The sequence below is a fragment of the Amphiprion ocellaris genome, chromosome 14 (genome assembly GCF_022539595.1).
Source record: "Amphiprion ocellaris isolate individual 3 ecotype Okinawa chromosome 14, ASM2253959v1, whole genome shotgun sequence".
NCBI classification, from domain to species: domain Eukaryota; kingdom Metazoa; phylum Chordata; class Actinopteri; family Pomacentridae; genus Amphiprion; species Amphiprion ocellaris.
Window position 1 is genome coordinate 27500725 of NC_072779.1, and position 12000 is coordinate 27512724.

General features: G+C 40.9%; 1 protein-coding gene across 10 annotated transcripts in view; it reads right to left on the reverse strand.

Moving 5' to 3' along the window:
- The window catches only part of cblb (Cbl proto-oncogene B, E3 ubiquitin protein ligase), a 135297-nt gene extending 128465 nt beyond the window's left edge, over positions 1-6832 (reverse strand). For 5 of the 10 annotated variants that reach the window (XM_055017232.1, XM_055017231.1, XM_055017235.1 and 2 more), the window contains exons 1-3: positions 6419-6831; positions 5252-5429; positions 4260-4510 (exon numbers count right to left, since the gene is read on the reverse strand). In XM_055017232.1, coding sequence (XP_054873207.1) covers positions 4260-4510; positions 5252-5419 — 419 coding nt within the window. In that variant the 5' untranslated portion in view covers positions 5420-5429; positions 6419-6831. Of the gene's footprint in view, positions 1-4259; positions 4511-5251; positions 5430-6402 lie in introns of all 10 variants that reach the window. The other 5 variants (XM_055017236.1, XM_055017234.1, XM_055017233.1 and 2 more) reach the window with 3 other exon arrangements.
- Between the last annotated feature and the right edge of the window lie 5168 nt (positions 6833-12000).

A 12000-nucleotide genomic window follows, 5' to 3' on the forward strand; every position in this document is an offset into this window, starting at 1 on the left:
CTACTTTGTTGAGACGCATTAGTATATGTGCACTCGTGCAAGCCTGTACATGGTTATTTCACACAGTGCTGATATTGCTGCTAAGATGTTTTGGCCAAAGTGTGGGCAAAATGGAATTCTTAAGTTTACACAGTCATTGCTGCATTCGTTCCTTGTGTGACTATACTAAGTAGGTAAAACAACATTATTTATTTATTTACCTCTGGCCGCATTACTTCGTTTTTTTGACAAGTACATTGCTGCCAAGAAGTAAATTATTCTGTGGTGTGAATCATGTGAATCAATTGCCAGTGTGCATAAATAAGTAAGATGCTTTTATGATAACATTTTAAATCTATGTAAACTGAATTTAATGAAGCAGCACACCTGGACAAATATAATCTATCCTAAAAGATTGCTAATTACAGTATTGTATAGTAATTTACCCAGTCAATCAAAACAACCAATGTTTTAGGCAATCTCTTACAGTCATGCGAATGAGTGCATGTAAAATCTCTGAGCTTTTCAAACAGGTAGTGGTGTTGTCCAAGACAGTAAGTGTTGTCAGTGTCTCTGCTTTTCCGTGTCTCAGGTAATGAAGAAAATTGAGGAGAAGCTTGTTGTAGACATGAAAAGATCTATTTTGATCCAAACCCAGATCTTTTCCTAAACCTAATCAAGTAGTTAGATGCCTAGAACCTAAATACACAGTGATTGCAAATGAAAACATAAATGAAAAACGACTAAGAAATAATTTAAATGCATTTAAAAATAAAGGTAGAACACAGGACATGCACTGCACTCTATTTAGTAAATGTCCTGCAATTAAATTATGAAACCACCACCACATGTCTCCTCAAAATATGCTCTTTATACTATATTACTTACAAGCACCTTTTATGTGTCATTTCTGCAAGTTCTTGTGTTTTTTGAAGCTTCACAAGGAGGAAGCTTTGCAAGCAACTGATTTTGAAAGAGAGACCTCTAGTTGAAGGACAGACCTTCTTGTTACTAAGCACACCCTGCTGCCTCTAAAATTAGCCAGAACATTGCCTTGAATAGGAGCAGTAACAATGTCTGAGTGTGTAAAAGTAGTGGAGAAGACAAGAGGTGATGTCGAAACATTTCTGTTAACCTACAATATTTTTGGCATCCAGCAACACCTGCCCAAAATGTAACAGGCCTAATGTAATAAACACAGTACAGTACAGTCAGTGACACCAGTCAATGATGAAATCCCAAAACAGTAGCACAAAATTGTTTTTTAACAGAAATGCAATAATGTTTCTAAATAATGCAACATTTAATAAAGTTATAAGTAATGAACTAACAAATGTGGCCAGCAGCAGTTTCATACCTGATTTAACCCAGGAAGAGTTTTGTAATTTAAAAAACAGCAAAACTACAATGTACTGATCAAAGGATTTAGCTATGACCTTCTGAGAAACAGAATAATTTTGAAAAAAAGATTCTTAATAGTTCCAATTTTCCATCCTTCCCGGTAAGTGCAACAGCAACATGTAGCATTTGCTGTAAACACTGTCGGTGATGTTGCTTTCACTGCAACAGATAAAGTCACATTGATCAGAATCTGTTGAGAGTTTTGTGGCACAGAGCTAATTCATGATTTAAGGCAACAAGAACGTGAAAAAACAAAAGACAGGGTTCACACAGAGATTAGAAAAACTACTGGATGACTTTTTCAGAACTGAACTAGAGAGGAAATATATGAACAGGATGTGAAATACATGGGGATTTTCCCCCTGCAGCTCCGCACCTGGCATTCAGAGAGAGCTCCTGAGAATCATTGGAACCTAAATACATCTGACTCTCATGTCAGAACAAAAGAACCGAGCGTCTTTCAGTATCAAAAAACAGTTGTAGTACAGCATCCACAACACACACTGGCTTCCAAGTGAGGCAGTTCAATTCTTTGCTATTTGGAGGCATTGTTTTTGCAGAGAGCTCACAATCATCCAGTATATATGTACTATTTAAATGTTTCCAGTCATCCTGTCTCATCTTCGTTGCCGACACTTTTCCAGTCAGTACTAGGTGACAATAAAGCCTCTGCAACCGTGGTTGTCGGTGAGTAAGAAAAGAAGCACACTGAAGCCCAACACAACTCAAATCCTGTCTCTGATATTATTCTATAAAAGGCAATGACAAATGTATGGAGGGAGTCCTGCAACATCTACTGTACATGCCTAACTCCAGAGCTGCTGCCACTGAAAACTTTTTAATGATTTAAAATCTTTTTTTTTTAACTGTCATGAACAAAGACCTTGACTGCCACAACTTTCAAATTGCAATGACGGAATCATTTAAACCCATGCATCTTTGTCACAAGAAACAACCATGCATTTTGGTTCTTTCATTCATTTATTGAGTCTTCTGGATATATGACAAAACCTGCTGGGTCAAAAATACACATACAAAACTTCAGTTATTAGTTTGGTGATTGTCTTAACTTCTTAAAGAGCCATTCTTTTAATGCATACAAAGATACTCTTCTTAATAAATTATGGAAATTCTGGTAGCCTGCATAATTGTGATAGTAAGTTTACATACACTAGTAAGACCATGTATATCATGGCAGTTTTGATTATTATTGGCCTTCTGGAAAAAATACTAAATCTGCTGGGTCAAAAATATACATACGCAACTTGAATTATCTGTTTTGGTGATGTGGAAAGTTGTGTTAATCAAATTTTGTTAGTGGCATAGCATTTTAATTTCTTGAAGGTGATTATGATTAACTACAGCAGCTGACTCCTCTGAGTCAATTTAAATAAAAGCCATTTGATACACTCATTAGACTCAGACACAAACACTACAGTAGGAAAGTTTGAGGAGCTCAGCAAAGATCTGAAAAAGCAAACACTGACTTGAACAAATCAGGAAAGTCACTTGGAGCCATTTTAAAGATGCTTGAGATCCCAAAATCAACTGTGCAAATAAGTGTTGGTCAGTATTAAGTGCATGGCACAGTTGTGTCACAGATTTAATCAGGAAGGAAACACAAGCTGTCCCCTGCTGATGACAGATAATTGATCAAAATGGTCAAAAGTCAATGAAGAATCATCAAAAAGCAGGTCTGCAATGAATTACAAGGTGCTGAACCCAGCTGTCAGTATCCACAGTCAAGTATATTTTACATCACCATGGGCTGAGAGGCTGCCATGAAAGAAGGAAGCCTCGTCTCCAGAACAGGTCCTATAAAGGAAAGTTCTGAGCACAGGTGAGACAAAAACTGAGCTATTTGGCCACAATTACCAGAAATATGTTTGGAGGAGAGAAGGTGACCTTTTAAATCTCGAAAACAACATACCTACTGTCAACATGGTGGTGGTAACATGATCTTACTGTGCTGTTTTTTTTGGATTTTTTTAAAGTTATTTTTTGGGCCTTTTTTCGGGCCGCTGCGTCGGGGGCCAGCCCCTGTACACGGGTCGCCCGCTTAACGCATTGAGCTATACAGGCGCCTACTGTGCTGTTTTCTGCAAGTGGAACTGGTGCTTTATACAACGTAAATGCGATAATGAAGAAGGAGAATTATCTCCACATTCTTCAGAAAAACCTCAAACCACCAGCCACAATGTTGGGTCTTGGATGTAGCTGGGTGTTCCAATAAGACAATGACCTCAAAAACACATAAAAAATGGTAAATTAATGGCTAAATCAAGCTAGAATTCAGGTTTTAGACTGGCTTCCCCAAAGTCCTGACTTAAACTTGATCAAGAATGGGTGTCAGAAGTCCAACAAATTTAGTTAAACTGCAACAACTCCGTCAAGTGGAGTGGTCAAAGACACAACCAGAAGCTTGTGGATAGGTACCAAAGGCACATAACTGAGGTGAAAATGGCCAGAAGACATTGAACCAAATACTATAATTGCTGTATGCATATTTTTGACCAAGCAGACTTTACAGTTTTTTGCAGAGATGCATTAGTTTTAATCATTCCACAAAGAAAATTAAGAGTTGTAGAAGTCACCGAAAACTCAAAACTGCCATGCTATACATGGTCTTCACAAGTTTATGTAAACTTTTGTTTACACCTGTATGTTGAAGTCCTGTCAGGTTGTCATTTGCTCCTTGTGTCTGATCATAGGATTGCCATTGCTTTAGAAGTCAACAGTCAGGTCAGGTCAAAACCTTTGTTTACCCTCCATACATTGTGAGCACAGTCACTCATCCAGCCACTGCTGTAAGCCTCCTCAAAGCAGAAAGTAACATAGTAGCAAGATAAACCTTTTCTTAAAATTTAAAGTTAACTTACCTGTCCTGTGATTGTTCCTCATACATCCTCTCTTTTCCCTCTTTAAAGAGCCTGATGGCCCGTTTGGACTTCTTCATGAGGCTATCAATGTAGATTTTAAAGTACTCATTCTCACTGAGCTGTGTGAATCTCTGGTTCTCTTCATATTTTCCCATTATAAGTCGCAGGTGCTGGTAGGCGTCAGGTAAGATATCTAGGATATATGGAGGACTGTTTTTCAGCTGGAGTCTGGGATTTTGGCAGAGCCGGACCTGTGGCAAAGAAATCAATTAATGAATGTTTGCTTGAGTTACTATCAGAATGTTAAAATTTGACCTATCAGATCGTATATGTAGTGTATATGAAACATGGGAACTGCATTCACAACATCTGGTCAATATGAAGCCACAGTGATTAGTCAGCTACACTGGTGTGACCTCAGTGGCAACTACAAAAATAGGGAGTACAATGGTTGAGAAAGAGGAAAATGTAAAAAAAAAAAAAAGATGTTTTTGTTGTGTTGAGAAGAAATATATTAAAGGTAGTAGCATTGGAAATTAAAATTAGATTTCTTAGAGTTATACACTTTTGTTGAAATTAATGTTCTGTTAAATTGGATGGGTATTCATCTGCAATTTGTTCAAATAAATTATCGAAAAAAAAATTTCTTTTAGTGGGAATGGGCTATTCAATGTTCACAATCACATCGCCGTATGGGTATCTATTCTACTCAGCCAACCAACTACCAATGTTGTAGAATCTTTTTAAAATAAGCTAAGAAAATCAGTCTTATGTTGTCTTAGAGTGAGCTATCAATGAGTCAGACAAATGTATTCCACCCATGATGTGTCCATCATTAGAGTCTTAAACTGATTGAATTAATTTAGTACCATCAGAAACCATGGGCAGGGAAAACATGTGCAACCCATTAGCATTAGCTCCACCTCTCCAGTCCATCTACAACAAAGACTGTGCTTAACATCTGGCAGACAGGGTTAGCAAGACAGACTTACAACTTTGTCCATGAGTTTCCAGGTTTTCTCCACAGTCCTCCGGTCAGCAACCGCTTGTTTTGGTGGCCCCACAGCATCCTGGATGGCATCAATGATGCCTAAAATCCGGCCCTTACTTCTGTTTGGTCCACGTCCGCCAGGGTTTCGGCCACTGAGAGCAGTTGCCATTTCCTATACACTGATCCAAAAATATATATATTAAAGACAGTTATTACTGTCTATGAAAAATCTAATTATTAGGGCCAATAACACATTCCCGATGTCCTGTTGCATAGCCGTTAAACCTTTTTTTTGGTTAGTACATTTAATCAATTACAGTGGCCCTATTATTCAGTTCCTATGCATTCATACAGATTTTGTTTGGGGCTTTTTGGGTCACAGTTCTGTTGAAATATTTAACATTTAGCAAAGAAAACTTCATCTTTAACATGAAACCAAAAATCAGCTTGTTACAGAAAAGAATCTCCGAGGAACTGTTAAGCAGCATAACTGCTGTTGCCATTGTTTCTCCAATAAATACTGTTCAGCATAAAAAATAAAGGGTGTTTTCATGTGCTACTGATGCTGAACACACCTGTTTGGGAAAGAGGTTCAGCAGTGCTAAACGTGTGTACTAAATCCTTCCTTATTTCAGATATTCATTATCTTGAGTCTTCTAGGTTCAGGACCTGACAGGGAAGCCCTTGCTGAAATGCTCCTATTGTTTTTTCTGATGACTGCCATCTTTACTTATGGTCACGTCATTTTCATAAATCAATTATTAAAGGACTGCTTGTATGATTTAGCTGTAACCAGACTGCACAAAACAGCTCAACTTTTTTCCTAAATGCTGGGGTTTGATTAATGATGCACTTACTATGCTGCTGCCGCTAAGGTGAGGTGGTGTGACCTGAAGTTTGAACGTATCATAGAACCATCCGCGACACTTGGCTGGATTTTAGAAGCGAATACGACTGAACAGCAGATCCTTCAGCGTTTTTAACAGCAACTCACAGGACAATCAGTGCGTGTGCGTGTGCGTGCGTGCCCCCCCCCCCCCCACACACACACACACACACACACACACACACACACACACAAACACACTTAGAGAGAGAGAGAGAGAGAGAGAGAGAGAGAGAGAGAGAGAGAGAGAGAGAGTCCTAATTTACCAAAGAGGAGGATCACCTCTGAACTCGGTCCACATCCAGCTCACAAATATCAGGCACCGTCTGAAGGAAAACGACAAGTATCCAGCGTTTCTTCACGTGTGTAATCCCGTTACTTCATCCGAAATCTTCCGTATTTTACAGTCTGACCAAAGCTGCTCCCTCTTGCCATCGGATGAGTTGAACAAACGCGGAGCAGGTCGATCTATCCGCTGTTTTCTACAGCGATTTCAGTGTGAAGCTAACTGTTTTTTTTTTTTTTAAGTTATATCCAGTTGAATATTTCAAAATAAAATCAGCATTGAGGCGCAAAGCATTGCCATTAAATCTGCACTGGCCACTCCATTCTCACATTTTATGTAATTTTATAATTCGCTTTAGAGTTATAAATTAATTCAGTTTTCCACCATTGTTACTTCTCAGCCAAAAGCCTTCTCTGTTAAATCCAAGGCTGGTATTATTACTATGCTGCCTGTGTGTGTGTGTGCGTCTGTGTGCGTGCTTGACACAGCCATTGGGAGCGTCAGTGGGAGTATGAAGTAATGTTTTCCAGGAAACGACCAATGCAACGTCAGAAGCGACTAGCTTCAGCTTGGTGCTACCGAGGATCAGTCTGACTCAGACAGAAGACAGTGTTAGGATCACTGCAACAACAACATAGTGTATGTCTTTGGTGTACGCTACATCTGTCTGTTATTTCCTGTTAGAGGTGACTATAAGATTAAGGGTCATTCCAGAATAGGAGGACATTTGGGCTTCAAAATTTTTGAAAAATGCACCTTCCCTTTTACAGTTTTCTGCTACATATTCATCAGTAATAGGCAATACACTATAAAGTTTTCAGCAGTAGAAGGGTTTTTTTTTACATGTATTTGTTGTTTGCCAACCCTACTCTAATCACAGAGTGACAGGGCTGCAAATCCATGCTGTTAGCTTTTTCTCAGGAGTAGCATCTAGATCAGGGGTCGGCAACCTTTACCAGTCAAAGAGCCGTTTGGACCCGTGTCCCACAGAAAAGAAAACACAGGGAGCCACAAAACCCTTTTGACATTTAAAATGAAATAACACTGCATATAACGTTTTTTGTTTGTTTGTTTTGTGGGTTTTTTTGCCTTTATACTATGTATAAACAAACTATGTGTTGCGTGTATGAAATCACTGAACTCCTGCAGAGAAAACGAAATTACATTTCTGCATGCAACAAAAACATTTTGAACTTCGAAAAAAAGATGTGGGCTGCACAGTGGCGTAGTGGTTAGCACTTTCGCCTTGCAGCGAGAAGATCCCTGGTTCGCGTCCCGGCTTTCCCGGGATCTTTCTGCATGGAGTTTGCATGTTCTCCCTGTGCATGCGTGGGTTTTCTCCGGGTACTCCGGCTTCCTCCCACAGTCCAAAAATATGCTGAGGTTAATTGATTACTCTAAATTGCCCGTAGGTGTGAATGTGTGAGTGCTTGTTTGTCTATATATGTATATGTAGCCCTGCGACAGACTGGCGACCTGTCTAAGGTGTCCCCTGCCTTCGCCCGAGTCAGCTGGGATAGGCTCCAGCCCCCCCCCGCGACCCTAGTGAGGATTAAGCGGTGTATAGATAATGGATGGATGGAAAAAAAGATGTTGGGTTGAAGGTTACTTTCAAGTAAAATACTTAATGTCTAATGGAGTCCTTCTTGTATTTATGAAAAAAACGCCGAACTAAATTATCCACTGGCAGCAAACCAAAAATGCCGTCCTCTTCTGTGAGCCGTCATCCTTTTACTGACGTGTACAGTCAGCTGTCAACCTGAATAATAAAAGGACTATTTCACTGAATAATGAAAAAATATGAATTTATGCAAAATAATAAGCAATTAAAATATTTATCATACTTGGTTAATGTGGTTTCTGCTCCTGAACCTCAACGCACAGCGTCTGGTCATCAGGGCTGCATATCATCACCATCTTTACACAGGATCGCAAGCTGTCATCTGTGAGGCATGTGTGGTGTTTGTTTTTAATAAAGTTCATGTTGGAGAACACCTGCTCACATACATACGTGGATCCAAAGATCGACAGGACTCCAAGTGCATACTTTTTCATGTTCACATAAATGTCGGGGATGGCATTTTCGACTCGAAAAGTTCAAGAAATCGCGCGCCGGCGGGTGCCACACATTGGCGGTTGTGATGCATATTAAAAGCAACAAAAATCTTTAACACGTTTAATTTAGATTTTACAAGATCACCATAATCTAGTGGGGCAGATAACTGCAAAATACACACAGAATACTTTGGTTTGTGATGCAAGCATGAAATTTGCCAGAAATACTCTTTTTGGTCCACTCTGTTAAAAAATGGCGCTGGCCATGAAAATAATCAAGATGGCGACCATTTTTCAAGATGGCCGCCATCCCTGATTGAGTTAAAGGGAGTGATGGATGTACTGGTTGTACCCTGTAAGGGCCCTGTGTGGCAGGAACCAAGCCCCAGTTTGTGCTGAGCATGGTGGGGGCACCTAGAAACCCAACTTTTTTAAGGCAAAGTCACTTGTGATCTATGATGTTTGTGATGTTCATGAATAAGACCTGAGACCGCATTCTGACTTTACCACGTTTCCATTACCACACCACCCAAACCAACGCCAACTGCGCATGTGTTTGTAGGCTCCTGTCGCATATCGTGTCATGGGCTTAGGCAGATGGACTATGCATGTTACACTGGTGAGCCAGCACTAACAAAGTGTAGGCTTCATAATTTTAACAAATGGTTTATAACCATATCTATCAATAAGTGAACCCTAAAAATCTTAATTTTGTTCCAAATGTCAGTTGGTGAACAACGGTTTAAAGCTATTGTGACAGCCATCTTGGACTGCATCTTTGTTTCAGCAATACCCATGGGAACTAGGAATCTAAAAGCATGTCCAACTAATTTAATGTTTCCGAAAACCTAGGTATAGATCACAAAATAGGATTCTATGTCTAATGTTTCCTGAGGTATCAGCATTTTTTTGGGGGGTTTTGTGACAGACATCTTGGATACTATCTTTGTTATATGTTATTATATTATATTATTATTATATTATTATTTTTATTATTATATATAATTATTATTATATTATATTGTTAGTTGTTATTTGTTGCCGTGATGTGTTACATTACAACGAATAATCAAACTAAAATTCTTAGACACAAAAACACTTTGGTTTTAAGGCTTAATGTGTTCTTTTTCAAATATTTAACTGCAGTAGAGGAATTTGATGCGCATGTGGCGACCATCTTGAAAAATGGCCGCCATCTTGGAATTTTGCATGGCCAGCGCCTTTTTTTTTTTTAAAAGTGGACCTAAAAGAGTATCTGTGCAAAATTTAATGCTTGCATCACAAACCAAAGTATTTTGCAGTTATCTGCTCCACCACGTGGGTTGTCGACCCCTGATCTAGATATTTTGCTAGCTGTTACTGTTGACCAAGAGGACAAACTTACTGATGGAAAAAAGTAAACAAGAATTTGTTTTCTCCTGATAATATCCATTACAGGGTTGCATGAGGTAGAGTGAGACATTCAATGAAGGCTAACAATGTTATGAAACTATGAAAAATAGAAGAGAGGGCATAGCTTTGCTCTACCCATTCTTTAGGAAAACTGTTTGATGATGTACTTTCCAGTGTATCATGTGATTCACTGTTTTCTTCTACCAGCTAAAAAGGTTATGCTAAAAGGGTTACATGCATGTTGTGGCACACACGTTTCATGCTTAATATTTTTTTTAGAATATTATGTTGATTTAAAGAAATGCTCCCACAATTACAAGAGACAATAATAAATTAAAATAAAAATAGCAAAAAAAGAGATTTCAATTTCATTTAACAGTTTTATTTGAGATTTGGTCATTGGGGGATGGGACAAGAGAAAAACTGCATTTCAGGGGGACCCATAGAAAGTATAATAAAGATGGATGTAGCAACTGGCCCCAAAAATGAAGCCTACCCAGAAGTGCCAAAAACTTGCAGTACCGCACCATCCCCAAGGGGCTGACTCCAAAAAGCTCTGACTCCACAGACCTAAAATCTACATGGGAAAAATAAAACACGACAGATTGCTTTTCTACGGCTCACCACCTGCAGGGCACGAAATCGAGGTCAGGTGCTATGGCCACTAGGCAGTAGGCAGGAGCGGGCGCCTGGGTGCACCGCCCCCTGGTGGCGTAGACTAGCTCTGGGGACATGGAACATCACCTCACTGGAAGGGAAGGAACCTGAGCTGGTCTAGGCATAGATTGTCCATAACAAACACCATGTTCGAGCATAAGGTTGCTCATAAGTGTACTTGGTACCAGAGCATCTTAGGTCAAAGGTCAATGATTGACTTCATAGTCATATTGTCAGACCTGCGGCTGTATGTTTTGGACACTCGGGTGAAGACAGGAGCAGAGCTGTCAACTGATCACCACCTGGTGGTGAGTTGGATCCGATGGCAGGGGAGGCTGCAGGACAGACCTGGTAAACCCAAGCGTGTAGGGAGGGTGAACTGAGAATGTATGGTGGAGGGCCTTGTCCGTGGGGTTTTCAACTTCCACCTCCAGAAGAGTTTCTCCTGCATCCTGGGGGAAGCTGGGGACATGGAGTCTGAGTGAGCCATGTTCAAAGCCTCCATTGCTGAAGCAGCTGTTGGGAGCTGTGGCCAGAAAGTCACTGGTGCCTGTCGTGGCGGCAACCCAAAAACCCGCTGGTGGACACCAGTGGTGAGGGAAGCCGTCAGGCTGACCAAGGAGGCTTTTTAGGCCTGGCTGGCTTGGGGGTCACCTGAAGCAGCTGACAGGTACTGGTCGGCCAAAAGGGCTGCAGCTGCAGCAGTTGTGGAAGCTGAAACTCGGGTGTGGGAGGAGTTCAGGAAGGCTATAGAGAAGGACTTTCGGTTGGCCTCGAGGAAGTTCTTGCAAACCATTTGACGCCCCAGTAAAGAGAGGCAGGGCTTTGCTCAGGTTGTGTACAGTCGGGGTGGAGAACTGCTGACTTGTACTGGGGACATTGTCGGGCAGTGGAAAGAGCACTTCAAGGAACTCCTGAATCCGGTAAACAACATCTCTGTGGAGGAGGCAGAGCCTGAAGAATCAGGGGATCTTTGTTCATATCCATGGCAGAGGTCGCCGAGGTAGTTAAGAAGCTCCTCAGTGGCAAGACGTCAGGTGTGGACGAGATTCGCCGTAAGATGCTGAAGGCTCTGGACATTGTTGGACTGTCATGGCTGGCACATCTCTACAATGTCGCGTGGTCATCCGGTACTGTGCCTGTGAAGTGGCAGACCAGGGTGGTGGTTCCCGTTTTTAAAAAGGGGAACCGGAGAGTGTGTGCCAACTACCGGGGTATCACACTTCTCAGCCTCCCCAGGAAAGTTTACTCTAGGGTGCTGGAAGGGAGGCTCCGACCAATTGTCAAACTTTGGATTCAGGAGGAGCAATGCAGATTCCGTCCCAGTCATGGAACAGTGGACCAGCTCTTTACCCTTGCAGAGCTGCTGAGGGGATCATGGGAGTTCGACCTGCCAGTCTACATGTGCTTTGTGGATCTGGAAAAGGCCTATGACTGTGTCTCCCGAGGGGTTCTGTGGGGGGTACTGCAGGAA